The sequence below is a fragment of the Mixophyes fleayi genome, chromosome 1, assembly GCF_038048845.1.
Source record: "Mixophyes fleayi isolate aMixFle1 chromosome 1, aMixFle1.hap1, whole genome shotgun sequence".
Lineage (NCBI taxonomy): Eukaryota > Metazoa > Chordata > Amphibia > Anura > Limnodynastidae > Mixophyes > Mixophyes fleayi.
Window position 1 is genome coordinate 183,164,296 of NC_134402.1, and position 16,036 is coordinate 183,180,331.

The following is a 16,036-nucleotide window of genomic DNA, read 5'->3' on the forward strand; positions in this document are numbered from 1 at the left end:
TAACCTCTATCGTGCAAGTAGTAAGTAATCTCTTCCATGGCTGCCACATGCCAAATTTGCTTTTTAAGGGCAGAGAGAGATGGAGAAGAGCTGCGTTTCCAATTAAGGGCTATAAGGGATTTGGCGGCTGTAAGGATATGTGCAGTCAGTTTTCTAGAAAATTTATCAAGGTCTGGGGGAGGGTAACAAGGGAGAAAAATCCAAGGGTCCTTCGCTACGGGTGCCTCAAATAGAGTGTTGATAAAGCCATGGATCGTGTCCCAGAAGGGAGCAATAACTGGAAGTCCAACAGATGTGTAGCATTGATCCCCTGTGGCCACAACCCCACCAACAGGAAGGCGACGAGGAGGGGAACATTGTATGAAGTCGGGTGGGGGTATAATACCAGCGATAATAAATTTTATAGGATGTTTCTTTTTGCCTGGTCGATATGGAGCTTTTGGCTATCCCCAGTCTCATGTCCTCCCAGGCCTCCTCATGCGCAGAGGGGGGGCAAGATCCCTTTCCCAGTCAACCTCATGCGAGAGTTGCGGATGGATAGTGGATTCGAGAAAGATATTGTGAAGTTGTGATATCATACCCTTATCCATGGGGTGGAGTTTGCAAAGGTTTTCGAACGGGGTGAGGGGACGTAGCAGCGATTCTCCTTTAAAAGTGAACTTACTGCTAAAAAATTAAAAAGTGAACAACATAAAAGATATATAAAATTTAATCGAATGGAACACTGCCGTGAAATTTTGTAGTGGATGTTGCACACATACAAATATTGCAAATAGCAAATTGAGAGTTTCAATATAAGGATTCTTACCCTGCTCAATGTAGCATATATTCCTCCACAATATTTCCCGGCAGGTGTACTTGTAATAAAGTTCTTTCTAGGAGAGATTTCTTAGAGGGTAGTTCCAAAACTACTCTAAGAAATCATCGTGGAGGATTATATGCTACAGAGCAGGAAAAGAGCAGGGTAAGAATCCTTATATTGAAACGCTCAATATTTTCAATAGAAGAGTATAAACATATTGCTTGCATGCTATATTAGTATGTGTGCAAAACTCACTTTTAAATTTCACGGCAGTGTTCCATGCGCTGACATGCAGTCTATGCAAGCTGTTCATACCTTCAGTTGCATAGACTGCATGTGTGCAGCTCCACCATATTGTGAGTGACAGCAATCTAACTCCATGACAGTGCTGAATCTGCAGCTAAACACAGGATGTGAGGGCATACCATGTCTGAATTGCGAAAGGAACACATCCATTAAGGTTTCTGCCTTAATCGTCATAATCTCATTGCTTTTTGGTGTTTAAGTGGAACAGTTTCAATAGTTTTTTTACATTTTAGATGGTGTGTAAGGAATCTTAATTGGACAGTGTGATTGGATCACTTATAAATAACTTACGTTATAAACTTATTTAAAGGAAATAGCGCAGGGCACTTATTTACATAACTACATATATACTTATTTTTTATAATGTGTGTATGTTGGTAAAAGGGATATCTCTATTTCAGAGCCAGGCAAGAAATGTCTTTGTTTTAACTTTGCTAGAGGAAATGCGTTTTTTCTGAGGTATGTATCTGATACAATTAGCCTTTGTTGAGTAAGTCTTTTGTGTATTTTGGAGTAGGGAAATGACTTGTTTGGGGTTTTGTAACTGTCTTTGGGAATGTGTATTCTGCAACTGGCTGAAAAAAGGACCCATGTTAATCTCATATTAATTAGACCGTTTGATGTGTGAGGGTCAAGCAACTGAAGGCACAGGAAGGTTTAATTAGACTTGCTACTAGATTTCCTGCGTCTAAAACAAGATGCAGGAAGTCACAGCAAGTTTTAGGATATCACAGATAAGTGTAAATATTGTTAGCTTTGCATTGCATGTAAATCCATGTTTGGGTTAACAAATTGCATCTTGATTATAAAAATAGCTCAGACCTCAGGGGGCTAGCTTACCCTGAGAGGCTGTGTTCAAATCTGTTTAAAAAGCACTGTCTTGAATTGGAAATTGTTCTTCTTACTTCACATGACCTGCTCCCTGTTACCTTCAACCAGGTGAGCAAATAAACATCACTTGCTTCAAAGACCTAATTGGAAACTTCTCTATCCTTGTGACCTACAGATTAGATCCAAAATCGAATCCATTCCCGGCTGTTTCTGAGATTTGGACCCAGATTGAGTACCAAAGCTGTGCCCACTACCCAGCAGCTGAGGCCAGTGTGATAGGCTGGGGGGATCCATCTACAGCAACCCTGATCCATAGGAAGAGGTCAGGAGTACCAGCCCAGGTACAGCAGCAACAGGGTACACTAGCAGTGTCAGTTACCCAGAAGAAACCCGGTACTGAATGCCGGCAAGGAGTCCAGTGGTGGCAACATTTGTAAGCCCCTCCTACTGCGGTTAGAGGGAGCATTTGGGATAACAAAAGGGAACGGTGACAAAGTAAGCACAGCCGGTTTATAGCAGCAACAGACAGGGTGGGATAGGCGGTCCACCCCGTTACAAACATGTTAAACCATAAGGTTATTTGTCTATGGAATTTCATGGCTTTTTATAAAGTGAAAATATTAATAAACCTCTTTAATTTCACTGCAGATAAGAATCTTTTGGCCCATATAGTTTCCACTTTTTTTCTTAATCCCTAATAAACAAGAGTTTTGATATTGAATTATTATATTAGCCTATCCCACCTCCAATGCATGCCTATCCCACCTGCCCACTACCATTTTGGTAAAGTTATTTTAGCTCAGATTTCCAAAAAACCTAGCACCCTCGATTTCCAGTGCATGTCCTTCTTTCACACATATGCCACTGCCCACCAGCTTAGAGGCACATACGCCACCACCAAGTGAACCAGCTTTTTTTTTTTCACGTCACCTCCTGTGTACCGTCTCTCACATGACACCCTATCCTTACCAGCTTAACTTTCACATGTAACCATCCTGCGCACTAGCTCTATTTTCACTAGTCACCACCTTTGCAACAATGTTTATTTAAAAAAATATATCACACCCTTCGCATTAATGTTTCTTTCAAACGTCACCCACTGCACACCAGCTATTGTCACATATCACACATGTATATATGTTCTGGCAGGTAGGGATGGGATACAATATGTATGAATGCGTGTTCTGTCAGGCAGTGGTTAGATGCAGCATGTATGTCTGTTCTAGTAGGCAATGGTGGGGTATCTACGTATGTTTTGGCAGGCAGTGGAGGGGTGAAATTTGTATGTATCTTTTGGAAGGTAGTGGTGGAGTGTAGTATGTATGTATGTATGTATGTATGTATGTATGTATGTATGTATGTATGTTCTGGAAGGTAGTGGTGGGGTGCAGTATGTATTTATGTTCTGCCAGACAGTGGTGAGGTGCAGTATGTATGTATGTTCTGGCAGGCACTGGTGGGGTATGTATGTTTGTTCGCTCTGCAAGCAGTGGTGGAGTGCAGTATATATGTATGTATTTTCCGGCAGGCAGTGCAGTAGTGCAGTATATATGTATATATATTCTGGGAGAAAGTGGTGCAGAGCAGTATGTATGTATATATGTTTTGGCAGGCAGCGGTGGCATGCAATATCTAGGTATGCATGTTCTGGCAAGCAGAGGTGGCGTGCAGTAAGTATGTAGGTATGTTATGGTAGGCAGTAGTGCTGTGCAATAGGCATGTATGCATTGGCAGAAAGCGGTGGCGTGCAGTATGTATTTATGTATGCTATGTCAGGCAGTGGTGCTGTGCAATATGTATGTATGTTGGGGCAGGCAGTGATGGGGTACAGTATCTATGTATGTATGTTAGGGTAGCTAGTGGTGCCTTGCAAAATGTATATATGTTGTATGTTTCATTATTTACTGTTGGAAACGTTACAGCAGTGCTGAGGATTGACTTCATACATAAAAACTAGGCTGTTTTTGGATCTACAAAACTACCATCTCTGTCCAGCTGTGGGACCACAGAGCTTAACTGTCATCACTGTTTCAATATCTTTTTCAAGCAAATTGCTTGAAAAAGTCTGTTTCAGACGAAACGCGTCGCTTTCCCCATGCTGCCCGGACCATATGGACTATTCAGAGCTCACTTATGCTAGTGAAACTTAGTAACAAGCGGAACTTTTCTCTTGATACTTGTATCCTGTCTGGATCTCCTGGAGGTGCGCACCGAAGAGCTACATTACCTCACAACACTCTGAGAGCTGTGAACCACGCGTATGAGGAGAAGGTAAATCCTTCTAATACATTCATTTGACCCCTAACGAGGAGAGCTGGGAGCAAGACTAGATTCTCTAATTCCCGGAGGTATGTTGACTTTTTTTCTATTCTAGCCGCACAGTCGGTAAGAAGATCTACCGAGCGGGTTACTATTACCAAGAGCTCCAGCAATAGGAATAACCAAGTCTCCACAGGGTCTATATATGTGCCAGCCGTATTAACGGTAAAAAGGAGTTAACTTTCCCTCACATTATCAGCGGATGTTTACCGGCTTTCTAATACATCTATATGAGAGGGGATTAGATCTTTATAAATACTTTCTTTGTATTGTCCCATACAATTACTAATCCGGACATTTTTCTGATAATTATGGTTTATAAACTGGATATTCTTTTACACTAATTAAGATCAAGTGCATATATCTTTACAATATTACTATGTGACATCTCATTTTTTTATACTTACTCTGTACAAGACATATTTTTTCTATTTTGTGTCATTTATGTTTATATGTGTCCATTTAAGGCATGTGCACACTATTTTATCCATTTTATTTTTCTATGTAGCCTTTATTGTTCTTAGGCAAAACCTGTATGTATTTGTTACACGACATTAAAACATTTATTTGGTGATTCTGTGCAACTCTCTGTCTTTCTGTGTTATATATGTATGGAGATTTAGCACTATCTCCTTTTTGAGTTGCTGCAATTGATACCAAGGTTTTTCATTTTCAATTTGTTTTTGTATCCTATTAGCGCCAGAGATTAAGTTGTTTGTTTTCTCTCATTACCTAACCTATTACACATTCTTTCACATCTCTCCATCATGCACCTTCTCAAATTACAGTCACCATACTTCTCCCCAAACATCTTTTCTTTCTCCATCATCCTATTGCTCCGTCGCCGATTAGGATTTACCCTTCACTAATAACCTCCTCGCTTGTCTGTACACAAAAACTCACACTGACCAGCCTACAAAAACCTCACAGATAACAAATCCTCCTCACATGTCCTCTTTCTCACCCTGCTCCTTCTCATGGCTGCTGGTGATATTTCACCTAACCCTGGGCCCCGTACAATCCCCATTATCTGCTCACGCTCTCACTGCCTCCCAAAAAGAAGGAGTGGGTGGCAGTGACTCAGAAACAGACAAGGTGGTGAAGGCATTCTACTCTCTCCAAGCTGCACCTTTCAAGTCATACCCTCTGAACCCTTCCTCTCATTCTCTTCCTTTGAAGTCCACACTATCCGACTATTTTATCCTCTCCGCCTTCGTGCTGCTGTCATTTATCGCTCCCCAGGTCAAGTTTCCCAATTCCTTGACAACTTTGCGGCCTGGCTCACTTATATCCTACCCTTTGACCTGCCTACACTCATATTAGGTGATTTCAACATTCTCATTGATAATCCCACTGTCTCTTCTGCAACTAAAATTCTTTCACTTACTTTCTCCTTTGGTCTCTCCCAATGGACCTCATCTCTCACCCACTCTAATGGAATGGGCATTCCCTTGACCTTGTCGTCCAGCTACTGCTCCATCTCTAGTTTCTCCAATTTAACCTTCCCACACTCTGACCACAACCGCCTTTCCTTCAGCTTCACCTTACCTCATGCCCTTCCCCCTGCACTCAAACACACACGTACACAACGAAAACTAAATTACTCTTAACCCAATCCACTTCTCATTTTCACTTAAACAACTATTTTCGCCAATGACTGCATTGTCAAGTCCTAATCAGGCTGCCTCTTTCTAAACCAAAACACTCACTTCAGTCCTAGACAATGCAACTCCAGCTACTACATATAGTCTCCGACAACCCAAATCCCAGCCATGACAGAACAAACAGACCCGCTACCTGCAAAAGTGCTCCCACACTGCAGAGTGCCACTAAAGGAAATCTCGTTCCTATCCAGATTTACTCCACTATACATGTATCCTTTCATCTTACAGCACTGCCCATTCAATTGCCAAACATTCTTCAAATCTCTATCATCCACAGTCTTCTAAAACCACGTCACCTACAACTCACTTCTCTGCCCACCTGCACCTCCATCCTCCCTTACTGCTCGTGATTTTGCCACCTATTTCAAAAACAAAATTGACACCATTCGACAAGATATTTCCTCATTCCAAATTCTACTCATTCCACTCACTATACCCACCTTTACCTATACTTCCCAATCCACCTTTAAATCATTCTCTACAGTAACTGAAAACGATTATCTGCACTCATCTCATCATATCACCTACAACCTGTCCACTCGACCCTATTCCCTCCCAACTACTCCGCTCGCTCTTCTCCCCTGCATGGCCACCTAATTCACCTCTTCAACCTGTCTCTCTCCACTGGCACATTTCCATCCTCCTTTAAACATGCGTTCATCTCACCTATTCTAAAGAAACCACCTCTCGATCCAGCCTCTCCCTCCAACTACCACCCTATTTCTCTCCTTCCCTTTGCCTCCAAACTACTTGAGCAATTAGTGTACAAACGCCTGTCTCACTTTCTCTCTCGACTCTCTGCAATCAGGATTCTGCCCCCAATATTACACTGAAATTGCTCTCACAAAAGTGACCAATGATCTACTTACTGCAAAATCTAAGGGTAAATTCTCCATACTCATTCTCCTGGATTTCTCTGCTGCTTTTGATACTGTTGCTCAGCCTCTTCTCCCACACACCCTTCAATCCATTGGCCTTTGTGACAGTCCTTTCCTGATTCACTTCCTACCCATCGACCCGCTCCTTTAGTGTTTCTACCTCTGGCATATCCTCCTCTCCACTCCCACTTTCTGTAGGTGTTCCACAAGGCTCTGTTCTTGGCCCTTTACTTTTTTCATAGTACATCTCTTCTCTTGGGGTCACAAATTCGCTCATTTGGCCTCCAATACCACCTCTACACTGATGACACCCAAATCTATATCTCTTCCCCAGACCTCTCTCCTTCTATACTATCTCTTGTAAACAAAACTGTCTTTCTGCTTTCTCCACATGGATGTTCCAACGCTACCTAAAACTCAACATGTCCAAAACTGAACTTATTATCTTTCATCCTGCCAGAGTCACCACCTGCCCTCACATCTCTATCACTGTCAAAAACAGCACAATTTCCTCAGTCTCCCAAGCCTGCTGCCTTGGTGTCACACTTGACTCTGTCCTGTGCTTTATTCCTCACCTCCAGCCTCTCTCCCAGTCCTGTCGATTCCACCTTAAAAACATTGCCAGAACAAGCCCTTTTCTTACTCAACATGCTACCAAATCTCTTATCCATTCTCTCATCATCTCCCATCTTGATGATTGCAACCTCCTCCTTTCTGGCAATCTTGACACCCACACGTTCACACTTCAATCCATCATAAATGCTGCTGCAAGACTGATCTTGCGCTCTCACTGCTTCACATCTGCTGCACCACTTTGCAAATCCCTACACTGACCCCCCCCTGTGTCCTCCAAAATAAAATTTAAATTACTCACCCTTACCTACAAAAGCCCTCAACAACAACACCCCTGCATACATCTCAAATCTCATATCAAATTACTCTCCCTCCCGCCCTCTTTGAACTACCTCTGACCTGCACCTTGTCTCATCTCTAATAACCACCTGTCACTTGCGCCTACAAGACTTCTCCTGTGCTGCTCCCCAGTTATGGAATTCCCTACCATGCTCAACAAGACTTTCCCACAATCTTTTAAAACCATCTGTTTTTTAGAGGTGACCTTAACCTCTATAACACTATTCACACTAATGCACCCTCACAACCATCCCAGTGCAGTATGTATGGTGTGGCAGGCAGTGGTGGCGTGCAGTTTGTATTATGTTGTGGCAAGCAGTGGTTGCGTGCAGTTTGAATGTTTGTATGCTTTGGTAGGCAGCGGTGTAGTGCAATATGTATGTTTGTATGTATGCTGTGGCAGGCAATGGTGGTGTGCAGTATGTATGTATGTATGTATGCATGTATGTGGTGGCAGGAAGCAGTGGCTTGCCCTATGTATGTGGTGGCAGGCAGTAGTGGCAGACAGTATGTACGTTTGTATTTTGTGGTAGGTAGCTATGGCATGCAATATGTATGTATGTATGTATGTATGTATGTATGTATGTCGTGGCAGGCAGTGGTGGGTGCAGCATGCATGTATGATCTGGCAGGCAGTGGTGACGAGCAGTATGAATATATGATGTGGCAGGCAGTGGTGGGGTGCAGTATGTATGTATGTTGTAGCAGGCAACGGTGGTGTGCGTATAGGTTTGCTTGTATAAGGGCAATTATCCCCTTCCCCACTCAAGGTAACATTTACTGTGCAGATGTTATTTTTCATGTAAAACAGAACAATATGAAGGCATTTTACAAACTGTTTAACAGCATAATACAGTGTGGTCAGTTTCAAAATGTCTTGTCAGTTTTCCCAGTTTGCTTGAATTTTTGAATGTTTCTTTCTTTTTAAAATATCCCAGATTTTTCACAATTTGCTCTGGTCCCTTGAAAAATGTAAAATGTGGGTTTGATGGTCTATGATGAGTCCATTCAAAAAGCTCAGGTATGATATGAACAAACCTTAACGTAGGAAGAGCACAGCAAACAATTCTATTCTAAATTGTGTTTTGATAACTTTAAAAATGTGGATTACTTTTTTTTTTAAACAACTATGTATAGATCCCTTCAATATTTACTCTTAATAAACTTTACACACTGTCCCAAGGAACATGCAGTATCAGCTGCAATGTAAAATATGTCATTTATATAATATATTCTCTCACATATATCTTTATGTTTTCATTTCTGTATATGTTTCTTCATTTTGTCTGATGCATGCACCTCAAAAATCTCTATCATTCCTATATATCCACAAACCTCTGTAACACCTTCTTCTCACATAAGCACCCAAAAAGCATAAATAGTATCTAATAATCTATTCCCAACTGGCCCAGAGTGGAAGAAGTTTCTACAGAGTAAACTTGACAGCATGTACTCTCCTTCCAGATACCCAAATGAGGAGCTCATCTTTAACCAGTCTAATATATCAGGAACCAACAGTCTTGTCAGAATACAATACTTATCCCTTCTAAAACAGATTTTTTTTTTACACTGGGAGACAGATATACATATATATATATCTACTATATAAAAACCTAGTGGCGTGTGTCTGTGTGTGCAAAAAAAAAACCCAAGCTGCAGCGCCACCTGCTGGGCGAAGTTATACACGGACCTACTAAATTCTTAGTGTGTGTGGGGGAAAAAACTCAGAAAGGGCTGAAATTTGCTGCAGCGCCACCTGCTGGGTGGAGTTATACACCGACCTACTAAATTCTTAGTGTGTGTGGAAAAAAAAAACGGCTGAAATTTGGTATACTAAGATGTTTTTAATTTGTTAATTTAATTTGTTAATTGTTAAAAGTGTTTATAAAGATTTAAAAAAAAATATATATATATTTCTTGAAGGAGAAGTGACAGTTGGGAGTGGTTGGTGGTTGCCGGGGGAGACAGTGGAGAGTGGTTGGTGGTTGCCAGGGGTGACAGAGCGAGAGGAGTGTGATACTCAGGACCGCTGAGAGAGATCCCTGTGTCTGGATAGACGTGGCGATAAAGATGAAAGATGAGGTGATGGAGAAAAATTATGAGGTGGTGACATGTGAACAAAACCACGTTAAAAAAGGGCGCTTGCGTCGGGAAGTAACGCTTTTCCCCTGAGGAGGCCTGGGCTATGGCCAAAATGCATGACAAGAACCTTTTTAACACCTTAAGTAGCTTGATTTGACTAGAATGCATGCACGGGTTAACTTATATATATATATATATATATATATATATACATACACACACACACACACACACACACACACACACACATACATACATACATACATACATATACACACACACACACAAACACACAGACGTAACATTTACAATGTGTTAATATGTTCTTCTGTAATCATCTTTGACATAATGTAGCCATCTTCTGGACAAATATAAGTATTCATGAGTATTAAGTCTTGTGCCCACAGGCATCCTTTACTTGTTAAAAAACACACGAAAAAAATATGCTTATCATGCATTTGTTGCTAGCATTTTGAGGCCACTGTAGGCTCCCCCCAAAACTTGAGTTAAACGCATTGAATGAAGCAAACAAAATACAACGCACCCAGGCACTATTAAAAAAAGGTTTGCGTCAATGGATACTTCAATTTTCAGACATATTAACATTAAAGGCTCTAGTAACATGCATGAGATTAATGCCAGTTAGTATGAGGCCTTAATGAGAGTATGAACATCTCACACACACACATATTTAGTATACCCTTACTCATGTGAGCTAGCCAATTAACGTTTGTTGTCATTTTCTTGGGCTTCACTTACTGGGTTAAAGTAACAATGTGAAGAATCCTAGTGCATTATATTGTTTTTACCATTTTAACTGATGCAATTTCTACTACTGAAAATGATTATATAACATTTAGAAGTGTACACAAATCGGTTATACAAACTTTACTTTGTATATTCACCCAAAACTGAATTTTCAAATTTTCCTCGAAAACTCTAATTTACGAGCATCTAATTTTTCAGCATGTTTATATTAGCCAATCATCATGAGAAATACACGCTATGATATTCCAGAGATAAATAATTCTGAGCACGTGAAAACTAAAATATAGAATAAAACTGTGACATGTGGTCTGAACGCGAACGTAGAACATACCCTGGTCATGACTATTCAAAGTCTTATATGTTTCATGGTCACGTTACATTTAATATTATATATAAATTAGATATATAAAAATGCATACCTTTAGCATTTCAGCTTCAAAATCGGCATCACTGTCAATTGCATAAGGGTCAGTTTGTTCCTTAACGTCATAAAGGTCCTGTTATGTAATATACAAATATTAATATTTCATTAAACTTGCAAAAATATAGGAAACAGGTGTTCTTTCAACAATACAGTGCTTGGAGAACAGTATAGGGATTATTCTGAGGTTTCATGAAAATGGAGGAGCGAAGATAATACATTATATTAAAGGTGGTCAGAATCTTAAAAGCATGACTTAACCCAAAGTAAATTAGGATTTTTACTCACCGTAAATTCTGTTTCTCTGACTCCACTGGGGGACACTGCGGTACATTGGGGTACAGTAGATGGACTAGGAGTTTATGCACTACTATGCCCCTCCTTTATCACAGTAAGCTCAGTTTTGTATAACCAAGCCAAGAAGCAAAAAACAAAATCAACTAAAACAGAACAGAACCATTTTTAGAGCAAAGGGAGGGTGTGCAGTGTCCCCCAATGGAGTCAACGAAACAGATTTTACGGTGAGAAAAAAAATCCTATTTTTTCTTTCCTACCATTGGGGGGCACTGTGTTACATTGGGGACATACCAAGCTGCCCCATAAAGGGAGGGATTGCTCTGGAACGGCAGTGCGCAGGACTTTGCACACAAAACTCGCATCTGCAGATGCAAAGCCCTGCAACCTATAGAATTTTGAAGAGGACAAACGACCACATCGCCGCTCGGCACAGCTGCTCCACCGAGGCACTGTGATGCGCCACCCCTGATGCACCTACAGATCTGGTGGAATGCGCCCTCAAGGGTTCTGGCACAGGCGAGATGTACGGACGTAAGACAAGCGAATGGTGGAAGTGATCCAGCAAGCAATGGACTGCTTTGAGGTTGCCCAACCCCTCTTCCGTGCGTCATAGAGAACAAAAAGGTTGTTCGTCTTTTGAACAGAAGATCTACGATCAACGTAACACCAAAGGTTATAAACAATGTTCAACAAAGGTAGAGTCTCATCTAAAGATGCTGAAGAAGGATGGAATGCTGGAACAACAATTTCTTGATTCAAGTGAAACCGAGACACCACCTTCGGAACAAATGAGGGTTTAGTGCTGAGGACCACCCTATCCTCAAAAATTTCAGCAATGTGCTCCCAGCTCTGACACCCGCCTAGCCAAAGCAATAGCTAGGAAGAATACCGCCTTCCAAGTGACATCACGTTGGCTACTGAATCCAAAGGCTCAAAGGGAGGTCTAGATAGAGCCCGCAGCACAATATTCAGGTCCCATGGTTTCACTGGATGAACAAAGGGTGGCTGAAAGTGTAAAACACCCTGAAGGAACATCTGTACTTCCAGTAGAGACGTCAGCTGGCACTGAAAATGTATAAAAAGTGCAGACACTTCTACCTTAAGACAACCCAGACGGAGTACCTTATCCAGACCCGCCTGTAAAAGGGAGAGCAACCAGGGAAAGTGAAAACGGGAAGTGTGAAGCCCCTGAGATTCACACCAGAGGGAGTATACCTTCCAGATCCAATGATAGATTGCAGAAGATGAAGATTTTCGTGCTCTGATCATGGTACTCATTGCACTATTTGAGAACCGTCTTGCCCTGAGAATCAAGGTCTCAACAGCCAAGCCGTCAAATTCTGCCAATCTAAATAATGGCAAATAAGAGGGCCCTGAACAAGACGGTCTGGACGAACCGGCAGACGGAAGGGAGGCTCCGCTGCTATTCCCAGAATGTCCAAGAACCATGCTCTGCGTAGCCAATTTGGGGCCTCCAGAATTAAGGGGTCTCTGTCTTTTTTTTAAACTTTTTTTTAGGACTCGCGGAATTGGGAACAACAGAAACAGATACACTAGACTGAAGCGCCATGAGATCGTCATGGCATACGTGTACCACGCTCGAGGATCCCTGGACTTTGAGCAATAAAGAGGAACCTGAAAATTTATACGGGAAACCATGAGGTCGATCTCTGGAATGCCCCAAAACTGAATCAGAAGCGCAAAGACCTCCTTGTGGAGAGACCACTCCCCGGGATGGTCCTTGTGATGACTTAGGAAGTCGGCTTCCCAATTGTCCACTCCTGTTATGAAAATGGCAGAGATTATCGGAGCGTAACATTCCGCCCAGGACATGATCCTGGATATTTCTCGCATTGACATGGAGCTGCACATTACCCCCTGGTGGTTCAGATAAGCCACTGCTGTGGAATTGTCTGACTGTATCTAAGGCTTTCCCGGGTAGAAACATCTGCCCCTGCAGTAACACTGGGTGAACTGCCCTGAGTTCCAGAACAGTGATGGACAGTGTGGTCTCCTGAGGAGACCAGAGACCCGATGACCACGCCCCAGCCGGACAGACTGGCATATGTGGTGACCAGGGTCCAAATCCAGGCGCGGAATGACTGGCCTTTTTCTAGATTTTGTCTGCTCAACCACCATGAGAGAGATAAGTGCGTGGCTCTGGACAGTCTGATGATTTGCCTGTCCAAGTGTTCGTGAGAGCCGGACCATTTTAGAAGAATCTCTTGCTGGAGAGGTTGAGAGTGGAATTGTGCGAATGGCACCACCTCGAACACAGACACCATGGACCCCAACAGCTTCATGCAACGGAGAAGAGATACTTCTCGTCGCGCCATGAGATTCATGGTCTTGTGCAGAAGCAAAGGGACTTTGTCTTCCGGAATGTAGCCCATCTGGGTTATCGTGTTGAAATTGAGACCCAGAAACTGCATCTGCTGAGATGGATTGATTGAGGACTTGGGTAGGTGCAGAAGCCACCCGTGCTCCTCTAGAAAGTGAATGGTGATTTGGATAAGGAGTAAGAGCAGAGCTGCGGACGGCGTCTTCAGTAGGAGATCGTTCAGAAAGGGAATGATAGTGACTCCCTGTGATCGCAAAAGTCTTGCCATAACCGCCATCACCTTGGAGAAGAACCTCGGGGCAGTGGCCAAGCCGAAGGGTGGAGCCCTGAATTGAAAATTATATTTCTGTACTGAAAAGCGGATGAGACATTGATGTCCCTCCCAAATGGGTACATGTAAATAGGCATACCTAATGTCCATGTAGGCCATCAACTCTCCCTGTTCCATGCTTGTAATTGTCTTTGGTTGAAACCCGCCATCGCTCCTGAAAGTGTAATAAATGAACCCTCACCACAGTATCCTGGAGTGGGATCCTATCATGCCGCAGACATGTTCCCTGACCTAAAGGTTTTTACGTCTGGCCGAGCCCTGTCCTCTATAGTGCGCTCCTCTAGAGGCTGATTACTGGCCTCTTCAGGGAGCTCCACGACTTCTCCCGAAAGGACTGAAAATGAAAGCGTTTTGGGTTAGTGGAGCTAACGGGCAGAGAGGTACTCTGTGGCCACCTGAATAATACCTCCTAATTCAGACCCAAACAACGTGATACCATCAAAGGTCAAAGCTTCCAAGGTGCGCTTGGATTCCGCATCCACCGCCCAGGAGTGTAACCACAAGACACGACAGACTGCAATGATGAGACCCGAGAATCTAGAGTTGACTGACACTGCATCCAATGAAGCCTGACCCACATAATAGGAAGCCTCCTGGATGTGTTCTGCTAATGTAAGAAGCTCAGCTCTAGGTACATTATCCTGGAGACCTTTAGCCAACTGTTCTGACCACAGCTAAATGGCTTTATTAACCCAGGGTATGGACATGTTGGGTCTAAATAAGGTACCTGCTGCTACATAAGCAAAGCTGAGAAAAAGGTCACATTTCTTGTCCTTTGGATGTATAATGCTGCACAGATGTACCAGCGGGTCCCTTACTTTTGGACTTGCCTTTTTCAGACATGGTGCTATGTTATAAAGGTGTCACCCTGTAAATATTTTTTAGTAGGGTCAGCGAGCAGAGCGATCGGTAGAGCTGCAAAGCGTGTCTAGGAGAAGACAGCCCTCCGTGAAGTCAGTCAAGGCATGTAGAAGAAGTGGGAAGTTGCGCCTCCAGGACTGCCTTAATAATGGCCACCTCCTTGAGCAGTAGAACAGCCTATCTCTATTATGGCTGTTGGCTGCTGTCCAAGTGCTGCAGGGAAACTAATAGTGCCCATACTATTCCGGTAAGCGTATTGCCTCCTAGGGAGTGCAATCGCCTGACTGATCCCCTGCATAGACTGCTCGTTGTCTAGGGGAAATGCCGGCAAGTCAGTCCAGTCGGGAGGAGGGGCCTGACAGCTTCACTTCCGCCCGGCACATGAACTCCCATTCTGCCAATCTAGGCAAGTTATGATGAGGGTATGTAAATGCTTCACTGTTCGTTTTCACTAGGGGAAGGAAAACCCGATTGCCGGCAGTGGTGTAGGGGGTAAGGGGAGCCACAAGCTGCTTACCCCAGCGCAGAGACCCGAGTGAAGCAAGCAAACAGGCTATTCACTCCAGGGTCTTTTACATGGACCCTGCATCCATTCAAAAACATACTAGTAGAATATTTGGCTGCGAGCAAATTGACCCTAGTGTGTGTGTGTGTGTGTGTGTGTGTGTATATGTTAGGGAATTTAGACTGTAAGCTCCAATGGGACATGGACTGATGTGAGCGAGTTCTCTGTACAGCGCTGCGGAATTAGTAGCGCTAAATAGCAGATGATGATGATTAAACAGAGCATAGGCAGAAGCTTATACAGAAATGCTCTATCTCTTAAGGAACTTAACAAAAAACTGAGCTTACTGTGACAGAGGAGGGGCATGGTAGGGGAGGAGTGTGGATTCTACAAGTTTATAAGTGCCTAAACTCCTAGTCCACCTACTATACCATAATGTACCGTAGTGTCCCCCAATATCAGTTTTGGGAAAATCATAAGAAAAAAATAGTCTCAAAAGACTACAGACCTGGGTCCGGCTCTCAACATATCGACGGGCCTCTTGAATTCTTGCTCACCACTGCTTGCAGTGTGTTGTCGGTGAAAAGCACACTAACATACATCCTGTAGGTAAAAAGATCAGTTTGGCAGGAGCGAGGCAATTGCAGTAGTCATTGTAGGACCCTCTTGCCATCCTGGTCTTCTTTCAAACAGGGAGTGTATTCTATTCCAATAACAA

At 42.9% G+C, this 16,036-nt stretch overlaps 1 protein-coding gene across 2 annotated transcripts in view; it reads right to left on the reverse strand.

Annotated features, from left to right (window-relative positions):
• Positions 1-16,036, reverse strand: part of WRN (WRN RecQ like helicase) — a 163,136-nt gene that overhangs the window by 97,412 nt on the left and 49,688 nt on the right. For both annotated transcript variants that reach the window (XM_075204601.1, XM_075204600.1), the window contains exon 10: positions 10,982-11,059. In XM_075204601.1, coding sequence (XP_075060702.1) covers positions 10,982-11,059 — 78 coding nt within the window. The remainder of the gene's footprint in view (positions 1-10,981; positions 11,060-16,036) is intronic.